At 31.4% G+C, this 20933-nt stretch overlaps 3 protein-coding genes across 3 annotated transcripts; all 3 read left to right on the top strand.

The window, feature by feature from the left end:
• The first annotated feature begins 965 nt into the window (after positions 1–965).
• On the top strand, positions 966–10002 carry LOC123663830 (serine protease inhibitor 3/4). The gene is made up of 8 exons (XM_045598464.1): positions 966–1076; positions 1832–1878; positions 6785–6906; positions 7057–7738; positions 7859–8058; positions 8324–8509; positions 8768–8906; positions 9514–10002. Exons 2-8 carry the CDS (start codon positions 1860–1862, stop codon positions 9696–9698), a joined length of 1533 nt encoding a protein of 510 aa, XP_045454420.1. The 5' UTR covers positions 966–1076; positions 1832–1859; the 3' UTR covers positions 9699–10002.
• A 230-nt stretch (positions 10003–10232) lies between these two features.
• Positions 10233–13191, top strand: LOC123664174. Its single transcript, XM_045598772.1, has 5 exons — positions 10233–10902; positions 11244–11389; positions 11811–12044; positions 12124–12362; positions 12705–13191. The coding sequence occupies exons 1-5, from the start codon at positions 10284–10286 to the stop codon at positions 12913–12915; spliced, it is 1449 nt and encodes a 482-aa protein (XP_045454728.1). The 5' UTR covers positions 10233–10283; the 3' UTR covers positions 12916–13191.
• Positions 13192–15703: 2512 nt separating this feature from the next.
• Positions 15704–19053, top strand: LOC123663831 (leukocyte elastase inhibitor-like). The gene is made up of 7 exons (XM_045598466.1): positions 15704–15854; positions 16053–16447; positions 16638–16814; positions 17235–17448; positions 17701–17915; positions 18018–18200; positions 18543–19053. Exons 1-7 carry the CDS (start codon positions 15839–15841, stop codon positions 18822–18824), a joined length of 1482 nt encoding a protein of 493 aa, XP_045454422.1. The 5' UTR covers positions 15704–15838; the 3' UTR covers positions 18825–19053.
• The last annotated feature ends 1880 nt before the right edge of the window (positions 19054–20933 follow it).

Genomic DNA, 20933 nt, shown 5'->3' with positions numbered 1-20933 from the left:
CATATTTTATTCTTTAGACTGAACGATATATCGTAAGACAATTTTGTCATGAGTCAAGATTTAAAGTTTTCTCGTTGCATATTAAATTTTGAAAATTACATTTCTTATTCCATTTTTCAACATTGAAGTAGTTCTAATGGCAAATTCAATTTAAGAAAAATTAAGAGCTTTGTGCTTCTCAAGCCATTATAAAATTAAAGACTACGATTTCTTATTAAAAGCTGTACTTATATAGATAAAATTAAATAACTAAATATGTAGGCTGAACCAATTTTGCTAATTTTCTTTTTTTAAGTTTGTTTAATATTTTGTGTAATAGAAAAGTTCTTATGAGATTAAAATGTTACGAAAACTAAGCATAAATATGAAAAAAAAATATTTATTTCATTTCCAGGCTTAGTTAAAATTAGGCTGTTTGTATAAATATTTATCACAAACATGTATAAATATATTTATGTAACATTATCATATTTTTCGTTTTAATTTTGAATTCTCATATTCGCGTTTTTAAGTCTAAGAAAATCAGTCCTAAAATTAGAGGTATAATAATCTAAAAACAAATAGGTAATACTGTTTATTTAAAAGTTGACAAATTAAAAAAAAAACGTTCTGAAGTTGATGTCCGATTTTAAGTTAGTACTATTTTTTTTTATTATTACTACATCGTTAATGAATTTATCTTTCAGTCATATAAAAGTAAGTAGTAGGTGTCAGATCGTTATCATACAAAATGATAAAATAATAGCACAAAACAATTTAGTAAATTTATTAATTTAACTGCGATTTATATCAATTAGTAAGCAGTTAAATATATATATACAATCAACGTCGAGTCGATGATCACTGATATTACAATTCCATATTTTTTTAATTTTCACAGACAGTTCTGTAGCGACTATTGTTTATTCAAACATAACTGTTAAATGTTGATATAAAGTATGGCGAAGCAGCTTCCGCGCACGTCATTCACGACGGAGGCAAGCGCGACTGCGGTTGCTCTTCCCGCGCATCTGACGACTGATTTTTTTTTTAAATCGTGCATCTTTTTAAATTGTGCCAGTGTACATTACTCGCGTGTAAGTATTTATTGAAATGTTTAATCTAGGTCAAGTTTACTTTTTAACGATAAATCCATGTCTAGAATATCCATGTCTTTAATAAATAAGTAACTTGAATACAAATTGTATTTATTTAAAGTATATTTTAAGTGAGTAACGGCCTTCTAGGGATTAATTATGGCGATGGCATCATTGATTCTAAGTTGTTTAGGTACCTATTTTAAGTATTAAAAGTGATAAAGCCGGTTTTATTAACAAATATTTTGAGGTTTATGAATGTCACCGCGAGCGTGTGCATACATATTTTGGGTTAAATACCACGAATATCATAACGTAATCATCGGTAAATATTTGCCTCCGTCTCAATTTTTATTTGAGTTATAGGATATGATTAAAGGAGGTTGTCACGATTTTCAAAAAATATTTTTTTATAGATGAATGAATATCTATTGTAGAAAATATACTATATTTATGCATATTATTAACATGAATAATTATTTTCAGACCACTCTTCACTCTTAGTTGTACATTTAAATATTTATATATTTTTTTTTATATAATAATATTTTGTTGATACGCATAATCAAGAATATACCAAATACTTAATAATTTATTTGACTCTGCAAGATGTCCATTTTAATACATATAAAAACACTTTCGAGCTTGTTGGACTTGTCAGTGTGGAAAGTTTTTATGTAAATTTTTATGAAAGTTTTTTATTTCTGTTTTTGTATAATAACACGTTGATCAATTAACATATTTTCTTTTTACAGTTAACACTCGAAGCAAGTGATCTATGAAATGAAGCCGTTATTCCTGTGTAAGTTACTAATTAACATGTTAACATACCTGGCTAACTTAGAAATAATTTTTTATTACCGAGTCCACGACATCCAAGGCTCACACTTCTTATCGGTTGGTGATAAATAATAATAATAACAAATTCTTTATTGGACCAAATACTTTACCATTTCATAATCCGCAAAACTGAGTGACACTTTATTGGCGGAATTAACGTTTGTCAACATAATTATATTATACAACTAGCTGGCTGGACAGACTTCGTTCTGTCAAAAGTTAAAAGTAAATTTTTTTTCAATATTTTTTTTAAAATTAAGTAGTACCTTGAAATCTTCCGTGGGCCTTAAGTAACATATATAAAAAAATGAATAAACCGCATTGGTCGAGCCATTCTCGAGTTATGCGCTTAGCAACATTCATTTATATTTATATATATATACTCAATTATTTATTTTTAAAGTATCTCGTTCATAAGTTACTGATTAAGTTGTATTAGTAATAGGTAAAACTAGCCATGTTCAATCTCAACTGATAAACTAAGCACATCTTGGTGATTCGTAGATTGCGAAAAGAAGTCTTACGACTAAAGTGCAGTTTGATGGTAAAAAATAATTAAGTTGGATACCGTCATATATCACATAGCGTTATCAGCAACTGTTGATATAACTCCTAAACAGGATGGACTCCTAAATCAGGTTTACGGAAAACGCACAACAAAAAACATAGCCCTAGAAAACAAAAAAGATATGTGTATATTTGACGTTTTTATCTACTTTAAATGAAGGTTGTGAACCTGCAACCGTTAGTGCAATCATGAATCACCAGACGCTGTATCCCTGCAACTATTCGTAGTTTGTCGTCATTTAAAATAGTTATAGTATTTACGCAAAAACGTATTTCAAAGTAAGGGATCCCAGTAATTTTATACGTTTAGACTTCGACATTCGAACAATCTGTAAGGATCAATTTCAAATTCTTCTTCGTCACTAATGATACCTAAGTATAATGAAATACGGTACGGTACGGTAACAGGTAGGACAGTTCAGCAAGATAACGTGCATTTATGAAAATTTATTATTTCAAATAAAATTAAGGTTTTTTTTTTAACTAGAGAGGCTTTATCTCTTCTAAGTATTTGCTCAAATTTGCAATTTTTTACTATGATAACTGTTAATTATTTAAATAATGTACAAAAAATTTAACTTAATTTTTAAAATACCGGCTCTAAAAAATTACCTCTTAGTAGCACGTGTATGAAAATTATTAAAATTATTCCTTTGTAGAAAGCTATTTTTACAAATGTGCTATTTGAATTTAACGGGTAAGAATGTAAGTAGGTATCTTTTAATAACTTCTGATATACTTAACAACTTTTAAAGTTTTCTGTCATATTTGTAAGGACCATGAGACCATGAATGACCATGAATGGATCATTAACATATTATGAAAAAAAAATGCAGTCCAGCCTAGAAATCTTCATAGTGTCAGTATACACCTAGGAAAAAGAAAATAGTATTTGAAAATGTAATTTACTCCTGTTATTGAAATTTAACCCTTAAAATATGGAATAGAGAAAATTGAAATTTGATGTCATTCGTAATTCTAAAAAATTTGCATTTCATAGTAATTCATTCATATAAATAATTATCATGGAGCTCAAGCATTTAGCCATCCAACTATCAAACCAATGCGCCATTAGCCTGTTGTATGCTTAAAACCAGATTTTACGTAATTTAAAATTCGCTGCGGTAAACTAACTCTGATCACAGGTAAAAGTTACCTGTGTCTGTCAATTTGTATTGCAACCTTGTTTGTTGACATCCGCTATACACAATAATTCTTCGTGTTTCTACGTGAGAACAATATTTCACAGATTTTAAAGAAAAACAATAGCCATTTGCATGTATATTATTCGGGTCTTGGAAAGACACGAGTTTAGTAAATGCATTTTCTTTGCATGATTGACTTTTGTTTTTTAGTGTTCCTTTAATATAAAGCACATTGCTTTGTAGCGTGAGCTTTTAACTACTTTTTTTTTGTGGAATATAGTTTTCAATTAATTTCATAAATAAAGTTATAAAACAACTGTTTAATCTCAACAAATACAAGAATTGTTTAATAAATATACAAACAAATAGAAAATTGATTTGTCTGATTCCATTTTAAAATTATTTCGTATAGTATTTTTTCAAGCCAATTAAATTTGATCGGCTTAAAAAAACAACCTCTTCCTGAAAGTAGTAGCTATATAAGTACATACAACTTTTGTAGTATGATATTACTTACCAAATTAATGTGGTGATGATATGATTATGAATTCCGGGGATGATAGAAGTCCTTCATGGTTATAAAATTATATAATTAATTTTCTGTTATTAAAAAAATATATTAATGTGAATCATGCCATATAAGTAATAAATTAGTTACTTTTTAATAGAGTGTAATAATTTAATTGACGGAGTGCGCTCATTGATTACTTTCTTAGTTGGTATGCACTAGATTGTAATGTAGAATTGACATAAAAAAAATTTAACTTTTTATTGAATCCAGCCAGATCTATGTAATAAAACCTTTTCAATGATTACTACACAAATTTTTTTATATCAATCAATAAAAAATATTTCGCATTTAAAAATAATTAAGTTTATTATTTAATACAAAGATAAAAGTAGTGTGTATCAAGTATCATAGCAGTACTGTGGTTAGATTTTGGGCATAATTTTTATTTTACTTAATGGTAAAAATACCGTAGCCGGCAATTGCTTCATGTAAGCCTATATTTACTTTTTTTGTACGACATATTTTAGATTTTAAATTATTACTCTATTTTGAACATAAAAAAGTATTACAATTGTTATAAAATGTAGTTTTAGTTTTTAATATATAGTTACATAGTGTTATATGTATGTTGACGGTACCTACTCATTCGTGAGAGTACAATAGCGTAGGGTCACCGCAGTGCGTTCACCGCGCACTTGCCGTGCTTTACTTATACGAGTCTAGGTTAAGATATATACTAGGCTTAACCGACTTCATAAAATAAGAATTTGCTAAATCATGTCAAATGTGTTATTGTTTGTGTGACTTAATAACTAAAGAAACGATTTATTAATTAATGTTAGTATACATTTTAAGAAAATGAGCTTAAAATAGCTTTTACAAAATTCAAAACTAGTTATATCTTTAATAATTATTTGGATAAACGTTAAGACTACTTTATAGATATCAGCCGTGTTCTTTGAAGTATAAGTTATTGTTTTCCACACTACATGTTATTCGTTGGCTATAATATCGACTCTAGTAAGCGTTACATATCGGCGTTGATCTAACTTAAGTGCATTGTGAAGTGCATCTATAAGATATACGGCGCAAACGCACACTGTTGTTCGAGAATACACTTGATATCACACACTCCTGCAATTTCATTATACGATCTACAACAAACATTTTATTTAAAAATGAATAGAACAAAGACTGTCTTGCTCGGTTACTCTCGTGAAATCGGGTTCGTAAAAAAGAAATAGATTGATTATCGATATGCTATGTCACGCCGTACACTTATTTATAGACATCACATAAGCATACGAATGTGTAACTTGTGCCTGCTTTAGTATATTTACCTATAAAATATAACAAATAAGAACTAGGAAAAGTATCAATTTTTACTTAATTTAACTATAGCGTGTTATAAGACAACAACTAGCTGCTTTCTGTTTTATAATTAATATTATAGAATGTACGATCGACGTTGATACAAAAAAAAAATGTTTAGTCTCGTATCTGCGTGTCGTAGCCGGTTATTTTATAGTCTTAACATTGCAATTTTATCTTCGGGAATCCGGAATAAAATCTGTAATATACAATTTTAGTACAATCGATTTCGTTATTAAAAAAAACTAACAGATATTTTTCCATCTTCACAGTTGCGTATTAATAATTTTAACTTTAAGTTATATATACTTATTATATGATATAACGCTTTCTTTTATAGCAACAAAAAAAAACTTAACCATAGAAGTGTCAATGCAGGAACAGTACTTTATAAAGTAATTAGAATAATAATAAAATGATAAATGTTATTATGTACCTAATGTTTATAAACTCTTGTAATCCGAAGATTAAAACAAAAACAAAATTTAATTAATTAATTAATCTATTTATTTAACTTTTACAGCACAGTAAAAATTATTGAAAAAAACACTATGTCATATACTATAAAGGTCAATTAAGACCATTATTATATTACCATTACTATTTAGTTAATATATAACGCTACATTAATGCACTGATAGCTATAAAAAAATAATAACGATGAAAAAGGTTCTACATATACACTCCATAAATAAGCTTTGGATATTTTATTATAACTAAGAAAAAGCGCTTGCGATACGAGTACAAACAATCCGTGGGAACGAATAAATTGCATCTTAGAGGAACGTGCACTGGAATGATACCGCTAGCGACCTACAATCTTCCTCACAACTCGTTCGGTCGATATCAGTTATCTTTAATGATGTCTCAGAATAAGGACATCTTGTTTCCTATGTATGTTAATAGCATAAAGCTCCTGTTAGACCAGTAACCGTTTACTACCGTAACTAATCGTTTTATCATTGTAAATTATTTTATGGCTTTATCTATTTTATTACTAAAGTAAGTGAATTATCACAATTTTATTTAAAGTAAGTGAATTATCACAATTTTATTTAATTGCGTCATCAAATTATAACCAATCACTTTTAAAGTAACGTATTGGTGCTTAAATTAATAAAAAACCATACCTAAACCGTAGTTTTTAAACGTTATATTTTAAACAATTTATTTTTGTAAATAGTGTTTTTTTCTTTTCCTAGTAATAAAGTATTTAGCTTAAGCTATAAATTTTCAATCTGTTGGTTTCAAGTCAGTAATTTTTTTTATTTCAGTTCTCATGGTGGCCGTTGGGCTCACCAGTGCACGCTGGTTGCGTCGCCAGCGGTCGCATCCATCTAAAGATACGAGTTTTGTGGGAGAAGCCACTAATGAACTTGCTACAACAATTTTGCAGGTATGGTTTATATAAATAATACTAAATACAAGCCATAACTATTAGCAACTAAATAACATTCAGAAAACAAAATATCTGCTGATCAAATAATTATCATTACAAGTATAACGTTTTATGTTAATAATGAGTTTTTCTTTCATTATCTTCCAGGGTTATATTGACGATAGTAAAAATATTGCATTTTCTCCTCTTGGATATTCAGCGATTCTCGCTATATTGGCGGAAGGTGCAAGTGGTGAAACCAGAAACCAGTTAGTATCGGCACTTCGTCTACCAGAAGACCAAAATATCACTAGGAAGACCTACCGTAACATAATGGAACGCCTAAAATATAGGAATGAGTATAAATATAATCAACCAGAGCTGAAAAATTTCTTTTATATTTACAAAAACTATACAATAAATGAGGATTACAAGAAAATTCTGGAAGATTATTATTTAACTGATGTACGTTCTGTTGAGAGGTATAATTCATTTGATGATCTCGACTCAAAAAATAATGAAGAAGAAAAGAATGTCAATAATGAAGAGATTCCAGATATAATTCCACCTAAAGAAACAGATGAGAAATTAATAACATATGCCGTCGAAGACATACCAGAAAAGGTAGATGTTTCTTACATCGAATATAAACCAGCTAAGAATATTAAAGAACAAATAAAGTTAGTAAAAAATACTCAAGATGCAAATAAAGAAGAATTTGGCGATGAGGAAGAAACTATGGTTGCAGTTGAGGCAAGAAATCATGCACGCAGTTTGAGAGTGCTTAACGAAAAAAATGATATAGCTTCAAGCATTTCTGTAAATAGCGTTGGGAAAAAATCTAGTAAAAGTAAGTTGTTTTACGCCAAAAGTTAATAAGTGGATTAGACAATTAATGTAATGTAATTAATATACTCAATGATCAATATAGTAACCATTTATTACTAAAACACATTTTGTATCTTTACAGCAAGTAGTTCATTGATGCTGATTTTTAACGGCATGTATTTCCGTGGTTCTTGGAAGAAACCTTTCGACAAAGTGGAACCTGGAGTCTTTTATAAATCAAACAATGAAAAAATGCAAGTTCCAATGATGAAGACAAGAGGTACTTTTAAGACCACCTCTTTACCAGATTTGGACAGTGAAGCCATTTTGTTACCTTACGACGTAAGTAAAAAATGCTTTTTTTAAATAGTATATCTCTATTTTATTGCAGTAAAAATCATAGTGAACGTGTTTCTTGAAAATATACACTATTTATAATGATTAACTAAGACCTTTTAGTCACTTGGCCAATGGTTAATCCCTGTTTTTATAATTAAGTGAATTTAATAAAAAAAAATTAAGTTTAAATATGAGAAATAACTTTTAAATTGAAAATTAACACTTGATGCTCAGAATATTTTTTGCTGATTTGAAATTTAATTTTTAGGGTGATCGTTATGCACTTATGTTGCTGGTCCCACGGTCACGTGACGGTTTAATAAGATTGATCGCCGACTTGCCAGCGACATCGTTATCGGAGATTCAAGAAAATCTTAAAGAAGAGGAATTACATGTTTCGTTGCCAACTTTCTATGTTGACACAACTACCAAACCAGTTACAGCCTTAGCTAAGGTAAAAGCACATTTTATCAGTTTCAAATCTACACATTAAATGTCAGATATATAATCTAGTGTTTCTCTACGCGCATTTTTTAAACTAAAGACTTGACTTTGCTAGTTGTTGTTATTTTTTTTTCATTGTATAGATGCATTTAAAATAGGAATTAGATAATCATGACTCAATACCAAATATACTTTAAAATTTTTGATATTAACTTTTATCCTTTATTCGATATTACAATTCTTACTTCTAATATTTTGACTTTTATAGTTTGGTGTAAGCAGTATTTTTGGTCGAGAAGCAGAATTGTCAGGAATCTCTTCTAAGGAAGGCCTGTTTGTACAAGAACTCGTGCAGAATGTAGCTGTGCGAGTGGACAACACTGACTCATCTGCCTCATTAATCGGAGGTAATTATTAGTTGTATTTTAATGTAAAATTAAAATTTAGAAAATAATACGCCCGTTTTCAAAAGACAAATTTTGAGTTCAATTTAAAAAAGTGATTGGAATTGAATCATATTAAAATGTTCTTTTTTTTTAAATAAAAATCCTACCACGCTAGTTACTTTTAGGGTTCCGTACTTCAAAAAGAAGAAAAAACGGAACCCTTTTAGGATCACTTTGTTGTCCATCTATCTGTCAAGACCCCTTTTCTCAGGAACGCGTGAAGGTATCAAGCTAAAATTCATATCACTACTCTGTCTGCTGTCCCTTAGAGCTGTGAAAAATCAAACTTCTAATTCAACATAATCAAAAGATACAGCCTTTTATGCTGTAAATTTTCGACACTCTTAAGGCAACTAAAACCTACAGATTACTCACTTGAACTCAAAATCTTGAAATTTGGTACGAAGGACAGATAAAGGAAAAATTGCGAAAAGCATAAAATTTTAGTTACATCATAATTATAATAAAAACATATTTAATAACTTCGTTTGTACGGAACCCTCGGTGTGCGAGTCCGTCTCGCACTTGATCTATTTTTTATTTATTTAAATTATTATTTTTGTTTCAGCAAGCAACGCAGTTGAAGAAATCGATGAAATAGGATCATTAAAGAACCTTCCGTTGAACGAACTTAAGGAAGCTCGTAAATTCTGTGTGGAGCATCCATTTGTCTTCTACATAGTAGACCGTGTGGATAATCTTGTCGTTGTTGCTGGCAAGGTCATTGACCCACAAGCGCCATCTGATATTTAAGAGAAATAAATAATATAATGATAACATTTTTAATTTGTTACTCTTGAAAGATAGATATAATATATATATTATGTTATTTATCTTATGTAAGCTGCCCTCCACTTTGTGTCATTACTGATTAAATATTTTGCTTGTATTTTTACCCCAAGCTTTTGGGGTATATTTTAAGAAATAGATATCTCCAACGAAACCAGATGCATTTGATAATGAAAAAGTACACAGTTTAGGTTAGCTTAGTTTTAAGTTTATTTATTTTTTTAGATTTTGTGATATTTTTAAGAATAAATTATTTATTTTTACAAAATCAATACTTTTATTTTAACACATACCTTTTATATTTTTACATCTTTAAAAAAATACTTTTATAGTCATATTATTTATAGTTAACACGACATCATTTTTGAACCTGTGATTTAACTAAAATAATAGAAATGTAAAGTGGGTATTTTTAACTTTTTTTAGCCATTAATTGTCATGGAAAATTGAAAAGTTGCGCTGGTCGTGATAAAAAAGAAAAAGTATTCAAATATTGCTGTTCAAATAAATAGTGTATAATAAAAATAGAGGTTAAGTTATTCTTGTACGATGGAAACCGAAAAGGAGAATATAAGATTTAAGGTAAAATCTAAAATTCCTCTCCCTACAGAACCACTGCCTCCCATTCCACAAAACTTAATAAAAAGACAAGATGTAGATGTTGAGAGGCAGCCTTTGAAAACTATCAATAGACAACCGAACAACATAACCAGAAACGAAGAATCTAGTTGTACAACTGAGAAGGTAGAAAAAGTGAAAACTAAAACAAAATGCGCTGTCAAGATCGATACCCGATATGTTACTATCAGACAAAATACTGAAGACTTAGATTGGGACTACAAAGTGTTTAAAGACAATATTGTAGAAGATAATAGTGTTATACTTATAAGCGATGATGAAGGTGACAGAAGTAATGAGCTACGATATTTTGTTGAAAATCAAAATAAGAACTGTCTTGGAGAAACTAAAAAGGCAATAACGCCCTCACTTAAATCACCGTCACTAGAACCAAATAAAGTTAGAAATATTAAAAAGAGTCTAAAGAGACCTCACAGTCGAGAACTGCAAGGTTTATCTCCAGTAGCAAAACACGATAAAGGTGATGAGAGACATAAACGACGTTTATTCGATGAATGTTTGCGAGATAAGTTGCAGTCACCAGATCATCGTAAGTATAATCATTTTAAAAAATCTGAGTTAAATATTTTTGCTACGTGCGAATGAATAACATAGATCAAGCTTTGTTATGTTAATTAATAATTTATTATAATAAAAAAATTCAGCTTTTAAAATATAGTTAAGAAAACTAACAAAAAATTATTGGACGAATTTAAAATATAACTATATCTTTAAAATTTGAGATATATATATATATATATATATATATATATATATATATATATATATATATATATATATATGATGTAGTTGTTGAGAGGTAACCTTTGAAAAGTATCCCGTTAACTATACATATATATTTTTATAATCGTAGTGACTTAATTTTTTTAGTTAAGAAATCTTACATGGTATGCTTAAACCGAGATTACACAGGGGATTTGTACACGTATCTATTGAATATAGAAAATAAAACAGTACTGCCAAGAATATCAAGCGTAACGCGTGCTTGTGTAACGAACTGGCTGGTGAAAGTCAACGTGAGTACATTTTTTGGATTAATGCTGCATACTATAGTACTAATAATATTATGAACGCAAAAGTTTGTTAGGATGAATTATTTTTGCTCTATTCAAAAACTATTGAAGAAATTGTATTAAAACTTGGTACGTAGATAGCAAGAAATTTGGTATAATACATAAGTCTTTTACCCCAACATTCCTACATAGTCAGAAATTATACGGGTGATACTATGATGCCGTTAGGTATGACAGAATGTGACGACTGTGAGATGGTTATAGTTTAAAGTTAAAAAAGGCTCATCATTAGGATTTTAAAATAGCATTAAAAAACAATATTTTTATTTCACATTTTGGCTTAAGTTATTTTACATATGGTCATGTTTTTTATTTTATAAATTTTATACATTATTTGCTTTTAATTTCCTTTACGCATATCCAGGCCAGTAATGGAAACCCAGCAATAGTTCAAACAGCACTTTGGTACTTGGACTCGATATTAGCCGTTGGTCATGTTCAGTTGGAGAAGTTGCAACTTGTAGCAGCAGCTTGCTACTGGATAGCACAGAAAATTCATGGTCATGTCTTAACAGCTAACAAAATAGTTAAGTGCTCAAGTCACGCTTTCACTGCTGCCAATCTTCTAGCAGCCGAAAAAGCCGTACTGTACAAATTGGTAAAATGACTACACTTCTTACCTTTTGTGTATGATATGTGTAATAAGTAACAGTCATGAATTGTTTATTTGTTTCTAGAAATTTCCAACTCAACCGGTGCTACCTCAAGAATTTATAACATACCTCTCGTGGTGGTGCGATAGTTCACACCCTGGTGAAATTGAAATAGCTGCGACTTTTCTTTGTATAACAGGCTTAATGGTAGACAAAGTCCTTTGTAACGAATACCCATCAGTGATCGGCGCTGCTGCTGTCAGAAATGCAATCTTATTGTTGAGAAAGAAGGAAGCAATGAGAAAGCTTCAAAGAAATCCTGTGTAAGATCATATTCTTAGAAGCTTAATTCATTTTTTAACGCAAAAATTACTAAATTGATTGTAATGTAACTTGGTACGTACGTATGTATATAAATATAACGTAAAACCACACAAAGTACGAATATATATGTAATATAAAAACACTTGATGTAACTATATTATTGAATATAAATTAATGTGGATTCCCGATATTCCCACGAGATCTACTCTTGTCAAACAGCGAGATTTAGCTAGTTTTTAAATAATTAATTACTGAAAGCAAGCAAGACGAATTCTCTTTTATACCCAAATATACATCAATACAAGTTTGCATTTACTTATATAGTGATTTTATGTTTTCAGATTTAAAGAAGCAGAAAAGAAAACATCGAATATTTCTTACGTTTGCTCAATCCAAAGAAAGGCAGTCCGATTGATATCATCACCGATTTACGAATATAAAGCACCGCTCGAATATTACGGCATACCACCCCATTATATAGCCCAGAAAATTATCAGTTCTGCTAACGAACTTGCAGTCATCGATACTAGAATAAGGCCCACAGCAGTATAGTAACATATCATATTTAACATTAATAACAGTTTGAATTTTTTAAATTTTTTCCATTCTGTTGTTTTCTTATACATAAAATTTTTACTAACTTATATGAAAGTATTTTAAATATTTTTGAGAATGCGGAACATAACTAATCTTTAAATTGTTTTTAATGACTGAACTTAACTAGATGACTGGAATTACTTAAAACTGACTTACTTCTGACTTAATACAATGAAATGGTAAGTTTTTGTTTATCGTAAATTGTGTGACAATTTTATAATAATTTAAACAGGATGAGCAGTAAAATTAATGATTATTGAAATAAAAAATGATTATAATAATGTAAATAATTGTGATACCTCCATTTTACTTGTATATGTGTAAGTACTTGTATATGTATATATAATATATGTTGTAAATTCTTTCATAAGTAGGTTACTCAGCAAAATATGTATATAAATATAATAAATGTTAATGTTTTAGTATCTGCAATACAGTAAAGTGAAACAGATCAGTTTGTTTTAATGTGCTAATCTAAAGAGTGCCGTGTGGCTACGGTAGTAAAGAATATAGCTACCCCCTCTCTTCCCGCAGGTGTCGTATGAGGCAACTAAGGGATAACACAGTTCCATTACCACCTTGGAACTTAAAAAGCCGACCGATGGCGGAATTACCATCTAACTGCTGACTTTGAAATACACAGACCTAAGATGGGCAGCAGCGTCTTCGGTGCGACAAAACCAGTCCTGCGGTCACCAACTCGCCTGCCCAGCGTGGTGACTATGGGCAAAACACTTAAGTTTACGCCATTTTCGGCGTGAACTTGAGGAGGCCTATGTCCAGCAGTGAACTGTGATAGGCTGAAAGGATGATGATGAAAGAGTTACAAATCCATGTGGAAAAGTATTTTCCTTTTGTTTCCTTTAAATTTCAATCATCTTTCATCATACAAGCGTACACTTAAGCTGCTGCTAATGATGAAGAGAAAAAGTTTTTGGTTAAAGTCCATAAGCTGTAAAAGATGGGCATGTATGGCTCTGCATGTAATTTCTGATTTTTCTGATTGAGATAAGAACAAAAGGCGGTCTTATCGCTAGAAAGGTCTAGGCGTATAATTGTGTTTGCAGGCAAACGAAGAAAAACCGACTTCAATTATATCGACAAGTAATACAACGTAGGTAGACGAAAAAATAGTCAAGTAAATACGCATTATCAAAGATTACTCTAAAAGTTGTAATCAGATCTAGATGAATTTTAAATGTGATCACATGATAAACATCGGCTTTCGATTAAATTAAAAATCATCAAAATCGGTACACCCAGTAAAAAGTTATGCGGATTTTCGAGAGTTTCTCTCGATTTCTCTGGGATCCCATCATCAGATCCTGGTTTCCTTATCATGGTACCAAACTAGGGATATCTCCTTTCCAACAAAAAAAGAATTACCAAAATCGGTTTATAAATGACGGTGTCATCCCTGAACGTACATAAAAAACGAAAATATATATATATATACGGTAAAAAAAAAAATATGTCGGTTAAAAATTAATCGTCGTTTAATTAAACGTTGTTCGTCGCTTAAGGACGGAGACCTCGTCGGCGGCCTCCTCTCTCATCCGCTCGTCATTCTTCAACAAGTCCCCTCCGAGGACTGTCATCAAATCGCGAAGCAGCGCCGCTCATCTCAGGCACACCTCGAGGGTGTGTTGGGCCGAGTCGTCCGCTGCGCCACAATCGTGACATCGAGTCGTCGGCTTCCTTTGGGCTGTCCGACACAAGTATTCACCAAAGCAGCTGTGCCCGGTGAGAACTTGCGTAAGACGGAAGGTGAGGGGCTTGCGCTTACGGCGCATCCACCGCTCAAGGACCGGGCGCAAGGCAGCCGTTATGCGTGTGCCATATGGCTGCTCCGCTAGGTCCTCCCCCCACCTCCGCATTAGCGCTTCTTGCCCCATGCGGCGCACCCGTAGGATCCCGTCCAACGTGGGGTTCTCACCGAGAGCCCTCCTACCCGAGACGTATGAGTAGGTCTCGGCAAGAACCTCCGCCACGAGCTCCCACGGGGGGTCACCGGCTAGAGCAGTAGCTGTAGCCCACGATACCGTACGGTACCCCGGAGTACCCCCAGAGCGATGATCCTCTGCGCAGACCACAGCGCGGCCTTATTCCTCGCAGTGAGGCGATCCGCATCGTGCGGCTCACCGTATCTCGGCGTAAGTGATTATTGTAGCTCATAGATGTCTCAATCATTGCAAGCACGTTGCCAATCCTACCCCAAACCGATCCTAGAAGTTCTGGCCACCTTACTCACTACAGGATCACACCAAACTCCTTGAGAGCAGTATTATTTAGCTGTGATCTTCTGTAAGGTTAAGGTAATTCCCCAGTGAGCTGCTCCAGATTTTGAGCAGTATATTTCCTACTGTGTCCTATGTCAATAAGTGCAATAATAATAATACTTTAATTTATATAATGCACAATCGATTGGAAATTACACGCTTTACGTTACCATATATTTATAATTTTCTATAAACATCTCTAGATCAACTTTAATATCTATTAGTCATTTCATTAAATAAATAATATTACAATAATGTTTATTAAATTCAGAAATTAAGAGGCGCGTAGAGGAAACCTGCTGCCCTGGGAAAACCGCAAACCCATATCATTAAACTATAATGTAGTATAAAACAAAATATTAACACTGAATTTAATACCCTAACGTCAGGACATAAAGCTTAAAACTCTAAATCAAGGAGTTGAAACAACTCCTTATTGAGAATAACCACATCGCTGTATTCTTATTTAAGGTCATTGTAGTAGCGTGAGGTATTTGAAGCTGTGCGAATGTACTTTTTTATAAACGACTAACTTTTTAAATATATAAAGTGTTATTAAATAAGATTTTTGACATACATGATATATTTACTGTGCAGTTATGAAAAGTGTAATAGGTAAGTCTAAACTTTGACGAATTTGATTCGATTTAATTTACTAGTGTTTATTGTAAATGACTAAATTAATAATAATGATGATTTTACGTAACTATTACATTGCTGTTATATATTAATTAGAAAACATTCTTTAGATTAGTTTAATCGTTTAAGGAAGTAATAACATTATTTTAATAAATTTTTGTTTTCTGTTTCTAGCTTTCTGTGTATTGTGTACAATTGCGATTGAAGTAAATTCACAATCATTCTTCAATAATTATGGCCAACAAAACAGAGGCTTAAATTTTTCACAGAGACAAAATAATCGTAACACTGGAATTTATTTTCGCAATTCCGATAAGGATCTAAGCAGTTATGACAAATATATTAATGATAAACTCAATCAAAATAGGGAAGAAGCTTTAGCGAACAATAACAGGATAACCAACGATAATATTAATCAGATAAGTGTTGTCCAATCGATACAACCTAATTCTGATGAATCTCCAATCACCACAAAACCCGTTAGATTTGTTGGCGTAGGAAAAACAGACGTAGAGTATCTTAATAATGTTACATACGCAATAACGAATTTCGGCGTTAATCTTATGAAGGTAATTAATATACAGAAAAATATATTCAAAATATCAAAGTTATCGAAATTTGTTGTTTTCACTTTTTCATTTATCGTTTTAATAGACCGCAGAAAAATATGATTAAACTACAATATCCAATCAAATCAATTTATGCAATAATGATTCTTATTGTTAAATGTAATTCAGGTGTATTTTGTTTAAATTACAGAGCGTAAATGATTTGCAAACTGGTAATATTATAGTTTCGCCGACGTCAATAGCTACCGTACTGGCTCTTTTACAACAAGGAGTAGTTGGTGAGGCTCAAGATGAAATCACGAGATCATTGCAAATGACTCCTGAAGTCGTAGCGCCGACTTACCAAAGACTTACCTATGATATGAAAGTAAGAATTAAGGGTATTGGCGCTAATAAGCTATATCAAAATTAATTTTGTTATGGTCAAATTTAGAACATTAGTTAATGACTAGTATACTTTTTTAAACATGATTAGTGTAAGGATACATACTAACATTTTTACGTACTATCTGTCTTAAGTACTCAATAACAATTACCTACATATACTACATTAACATTTATTTGATATCCTAAGCTTCTTTTTGTTTTCGGCATTTATAAAATATTTCATGATATAAATAGTGAAATTTTTAAATTACTATGAACATATTTTTACATACATTAATATTATAAAATATTTAAAAAAATACTTGTGGGTGTATTAATAATGAATATCCCCTTAAACCTTTAAGGAATTATTTATACATTTAATTCATGTTTTAAATAATTAATATGAATATATTTACAGAAACGTAACTCACGGAATATTTTAACTGTGTCTAATAATGTATACATTGGAGATGGTTTTGAAATAAATCCCGAGTTCAAAGAGACTGCCATAATCAATTTTGGGAGTGAAGTAACTGTCACAGATTTTTCGAAGCCTATAGATGCAGTGAAACAAATTAATAAATGGATCTCCATTCAAACACATAATAAAATTAATCAACTCTTGCCGTATCGTAAGTGTTTATAATTCTAATAACCAAATGTTATATTACGTATTTTATTCTTGGTGAGTTACTTTTTAATTTATTAAGCCCATCTAAACACTAGTTCTCTCTGATCCTTCTCCTACATGGGGAAAGAGGTCTATGCCCGGCAGTGGGATATTACAAACTGAAGCGTAAACAAATGTTCATGCAAATAAATACATATTACTTCTTAGTTGATTTTTTTGTTTACATTAATTAATAGTCTGTATTTTATTGTAGATGCTGTAAATCCTAGCACCCAATTGGTGATTGTAAATGCTGTATACTTCAAAGGTCTGTGGGAAACTAAATTCAAAAAAGAAGCTACGAAGACATTAATATTCCATCTAAAGAATGGAGAAGCTAGATCGGCTCAATTCATGCGTATTCGTCACTCATTTAAATATGGAATCGATGAGGAAACTAAATCTTACGTCGCTATACTGCCTTTTGAGGTTTTCTAATATATTTTTTTAACAAAATCAGTTATTATAAAACACTTATTTGTAAAACTCTTAAATATTTCATAACTAAGTGGAGTTGCATTTCTGTTTTAGCGTCATCAATACTCACTGATATTGATTTTACCGCATCAATTATCGAATGCAGACAAGACATTAAACTCATTAACGAATATCAAATTAATGGGCTATCACAAGTTCGAAGAAACTGAAATACAATTGGAATTACCAAAATTCACAATCAGATCAGATACTGAGATGATATCAGTACTGAAAAGGGTCAGTATGTTTAATTTGTAAGACTTGATCTTGTTTCATTGATAGATACCTGAACTACAAAAGTATCCAAAGATAAATTTTATCTTTTTCACCATCAATTTCCACTTATCTACGAATCGGAAAACTGTGTGTGTGAGTTCAATAGCAGTAGTTTTTTAGTTAAGATAGCATAATTTACAAGGGCCTGTTTTACCTCCTGGTACTGAAATCTATTAATAACTTATATGTAATTTAACTCTACCAGCGATCCATGAAACAGTTCCTTATTCTTGTAAGCGTTTTTTACCACTATTTTAGGTTCAGCTGTAATTCGTAATTTATTGGAAGTGTTTTTTGCTACAGATGAATGTTTCAAGAATATTTGACCGCAGAACAGATCTTACAAGAATTGGCACTTATCGAACCTATGCACCTGAAATATCTCAAGCGGTTCATACAGGATTCCTGTCAGTGGATGAGCAAGGGTTATCTGCTGCAGGTGCCGCTGGTTTTGCAGCAGTCGCTCTATCTTACGAAGATCCTCCAGCAATCTTCCAGGCAAATAGACCCTTCCTTGCTGTATTGTGGGATACGCAATTTGCTATACCACTATTTATAGCGAAGATTGAAGATCCAACACAGTGATTATTTGTGGATATAAATCCTTTTGTTAAGATTGATATTGTAAAAAATTTAACAATACACCTACAATTGCTAAAAATTGCAGCAGTTCTGTATGTTATAGGAGAAAATGTATTAATTAAGACACGTTTTTAGATTCGATAATATAAATCGACGTTCATATGTGACCTAATTTTAAGAGCGAAACGCTCCACAATAAACTTAAAAAAATAAATAAACAGGATTGCTCTTATAAGTTTTTGAAATTTGATGATCACTTGCACAATTTATTATAAGATATCAAATGGCAATATCAAATATTTACTATATTCGATATTGAGATTATTATATTCATAACACGTGATCTTGTCGAACATTTGGATGGATTGGTTGCAACAGTAATTGAACATTAGAAATTTGGGAAGATCTAATACAAGCGTGCTAAACATCTCATTTGACAAGTAGATTGACGTAAAGATACGAAAAATAGACAAGTAAATACGCGTTATCAAAGATTACTTCAAGTGGTAATCTGATCTCGATCAAATTTAAATGGGACCACAAGACAAGCATCCCTGCTGAAAGTTACAAATAAAAAACGATGATTGTATGGGAAGTTATTGTAAACTATTATGTGTTTGAAATAGGGGATCCAAAATCTTCATAAATTTAAATACGTTAGATAAGTATTAAATGTTACCAGCTATTAGTTGTTAGTAACATATTGATGCTTTAATGAGTTATCGTTAGTATAAAATATTTGTTTATTCACAGTTATTCACATACACTGTGTACACCTGTACATACACACACCTGTGTGTGACGGCTTAACGTGCTCTCCGAGGCACGGTGGGAAGACCTACAAGGACTCCACAAACACCCAGACCTATACACCCAGACCAGAGATGTATATGTATCTAAATAAAAAATAGTAAATAGATCCCCCTTGATTTCCCTGGGATTCCATCATCAGACCCTGGTTTCCTTATCACGGTACCACGCTTGGGATATCTCCTTTCCTACTAAAAAGAATTATCAAAATCGGTTTATAAACGACGAAATTATCCCCGAACATACATTAATATATTGTGTACGGTTGAATTGAGTAACCTCCTCCTTTTTTGAAGTCGGTTAAAAAACCATTGGCAGTTACGAAGAGGACGCTGAAAATAAAATAAATAAAAAATTGTGTGGTGTCATGGAACACCAGGTAGGAACGAAGTTCCTTCGGATAGTATAGAAGCAACACAATTTAATAAAAATGTTGAATTTTATATATATTTTCTAGTTCTTGATTTTTTTTAATTTTGTTGATTGGTTTTTAGTTAAGTATGTACAAAAGTATTTAGGAAAATTTGTATTTTAGAAAATAACAAATACAGTAAAATAAAATAAATCACAGAAAATAATAATAAAATTCAAACTATTAAGTGAAATAAAAAAACATATGTCTTTATTTATTTTTGTCGACAGTATAAAATTACATAAATAATTTAAAAAAAAGTTTACTAGTAATATTTTAGTTTTTTTTTTTTTTAAGTCTAGGTCGGCAAACAAGCGTACGGCTCACCTGATGGTAAGCGATTACCGTAGATTATAGACACCTGCCACACCAGAAGCATCGCAAGCGCGTTACCGACCAAATCCCCAATCCCCCCAGGAGCTCTGGTCACCTTACTCACCAACAGGAACACAATACTGCTTGAAAACAGTATTATTTTGCTGTGATCTTCTGTAAGGTCGAGGTACTACCCCAGTCGGGCTGCTCCATATTTTGATTAGGAAATTCCTGCTGTGCCCTACCTCAGTTGCTTTAGTTTTAGAAACGTCATATTATACAGACGTGTGACTGATGTAATATCAGTCACATCCGTTATATATTTTTCTTACGGTTTTAGTATCACATTTTTTTCAGTTCGGTTGCACAGCCAAATGTCAAGCCTGCCGTAAGGAACTTCGTTCCAATAATAAATAGATAAAAATATATTCGTAACCTATAAAAACCGTACCGTAAGCAATTGTAAAGCACTCAGGGAAAATATGTATTTTTTTATATACAATAATAGGCTTGCGTTTGACCACTATTTCACCTGATGATAAGTGAAAATGCGGTCTAAGTGAAAATGCGGTCTA

The sequence above is a fragment of the Melitaea cinxia genome, chromosome 21 (assembly GCF_905220565.1).
Source record: "Melitaea cinxia chromosome 21, ilMelCinx1.1, whole genome shotgun sequence".
NCBI classification, from domain to species: domain Eukaryota; kingdom Metazoa; phylum Arthropoda; class Insecta; order Lepidoptera; family Nymphalidae; genus Melitaea; species Melitaea cinxia.
Note: the sequence above shows the minus strand (reverse complement) of the source record. Positions and strands in the feature narration are given on the sequence as shown.

What these genes read in the sequence shown, in the direction of transcription:
- LOC123663830 (XM_045598464.1), top strand. An exon ending in TTGCTACAACAATTTTGCAG is followed by an intron (nt 6,907 to 7,056) that starts GTATGGTTTATA and finishes ATTATCTTCCAG; the next exon opens with GGTTATATTGACGATAGTAA. An exon ending in ATCTGCCTCATTAATCGGAG is followed by an intron (nt 8,907 to 9,513) that starts GTAATTATTAGT and finishes TTTTTGTTTCAG; the next exon opens with CAAGCAACGCAGTTGAAGAA.
- LOC123664174 (XM_045598772.1), top strand. Translation starts at nt 10,284, where the DNA reads ATGGAAACCGAAAAGGAGAATATAAGATTTAAGGTAAAATCTAAAATT. An exon ending in GTTGCAGTCACCAGATCATC is followed by an intron (nt 10,903 to 11,243) that starts GTAAGTATAATC and finishes TAATTTTTTTAG; the next exon opens with TTAAGAAATCTTACATGGTA. An exon ending in ACTGGCTGGTGAAAGTCAAC is followed by an intron (nt 11,390 to 11,810) that starts GTGAGTACATTT and finishes ACGCATATCCAG; the next exon opens with GCCAGTAATGGAAACCCAGC.
- LOC123663831 (XM_045598466.1), top strand. An exon ending in GACTTACCTATGATATGAAA is followed by an intron (nt 16,815 to 17,234) that starts GTAAGAATTAAG and finishes ATATATTTACAG; the next exon opens with AAACGTAACTCACGGAATAT. An exon ending in TGATATCAGTACTGAAAAGG is followed by an intron (nt 18,201 to 18,542) that starts GTCAGTATGTTT and finishes TTTTTGCTACAG; the next exon opens with ATGAATGTTTCAAGAATATT.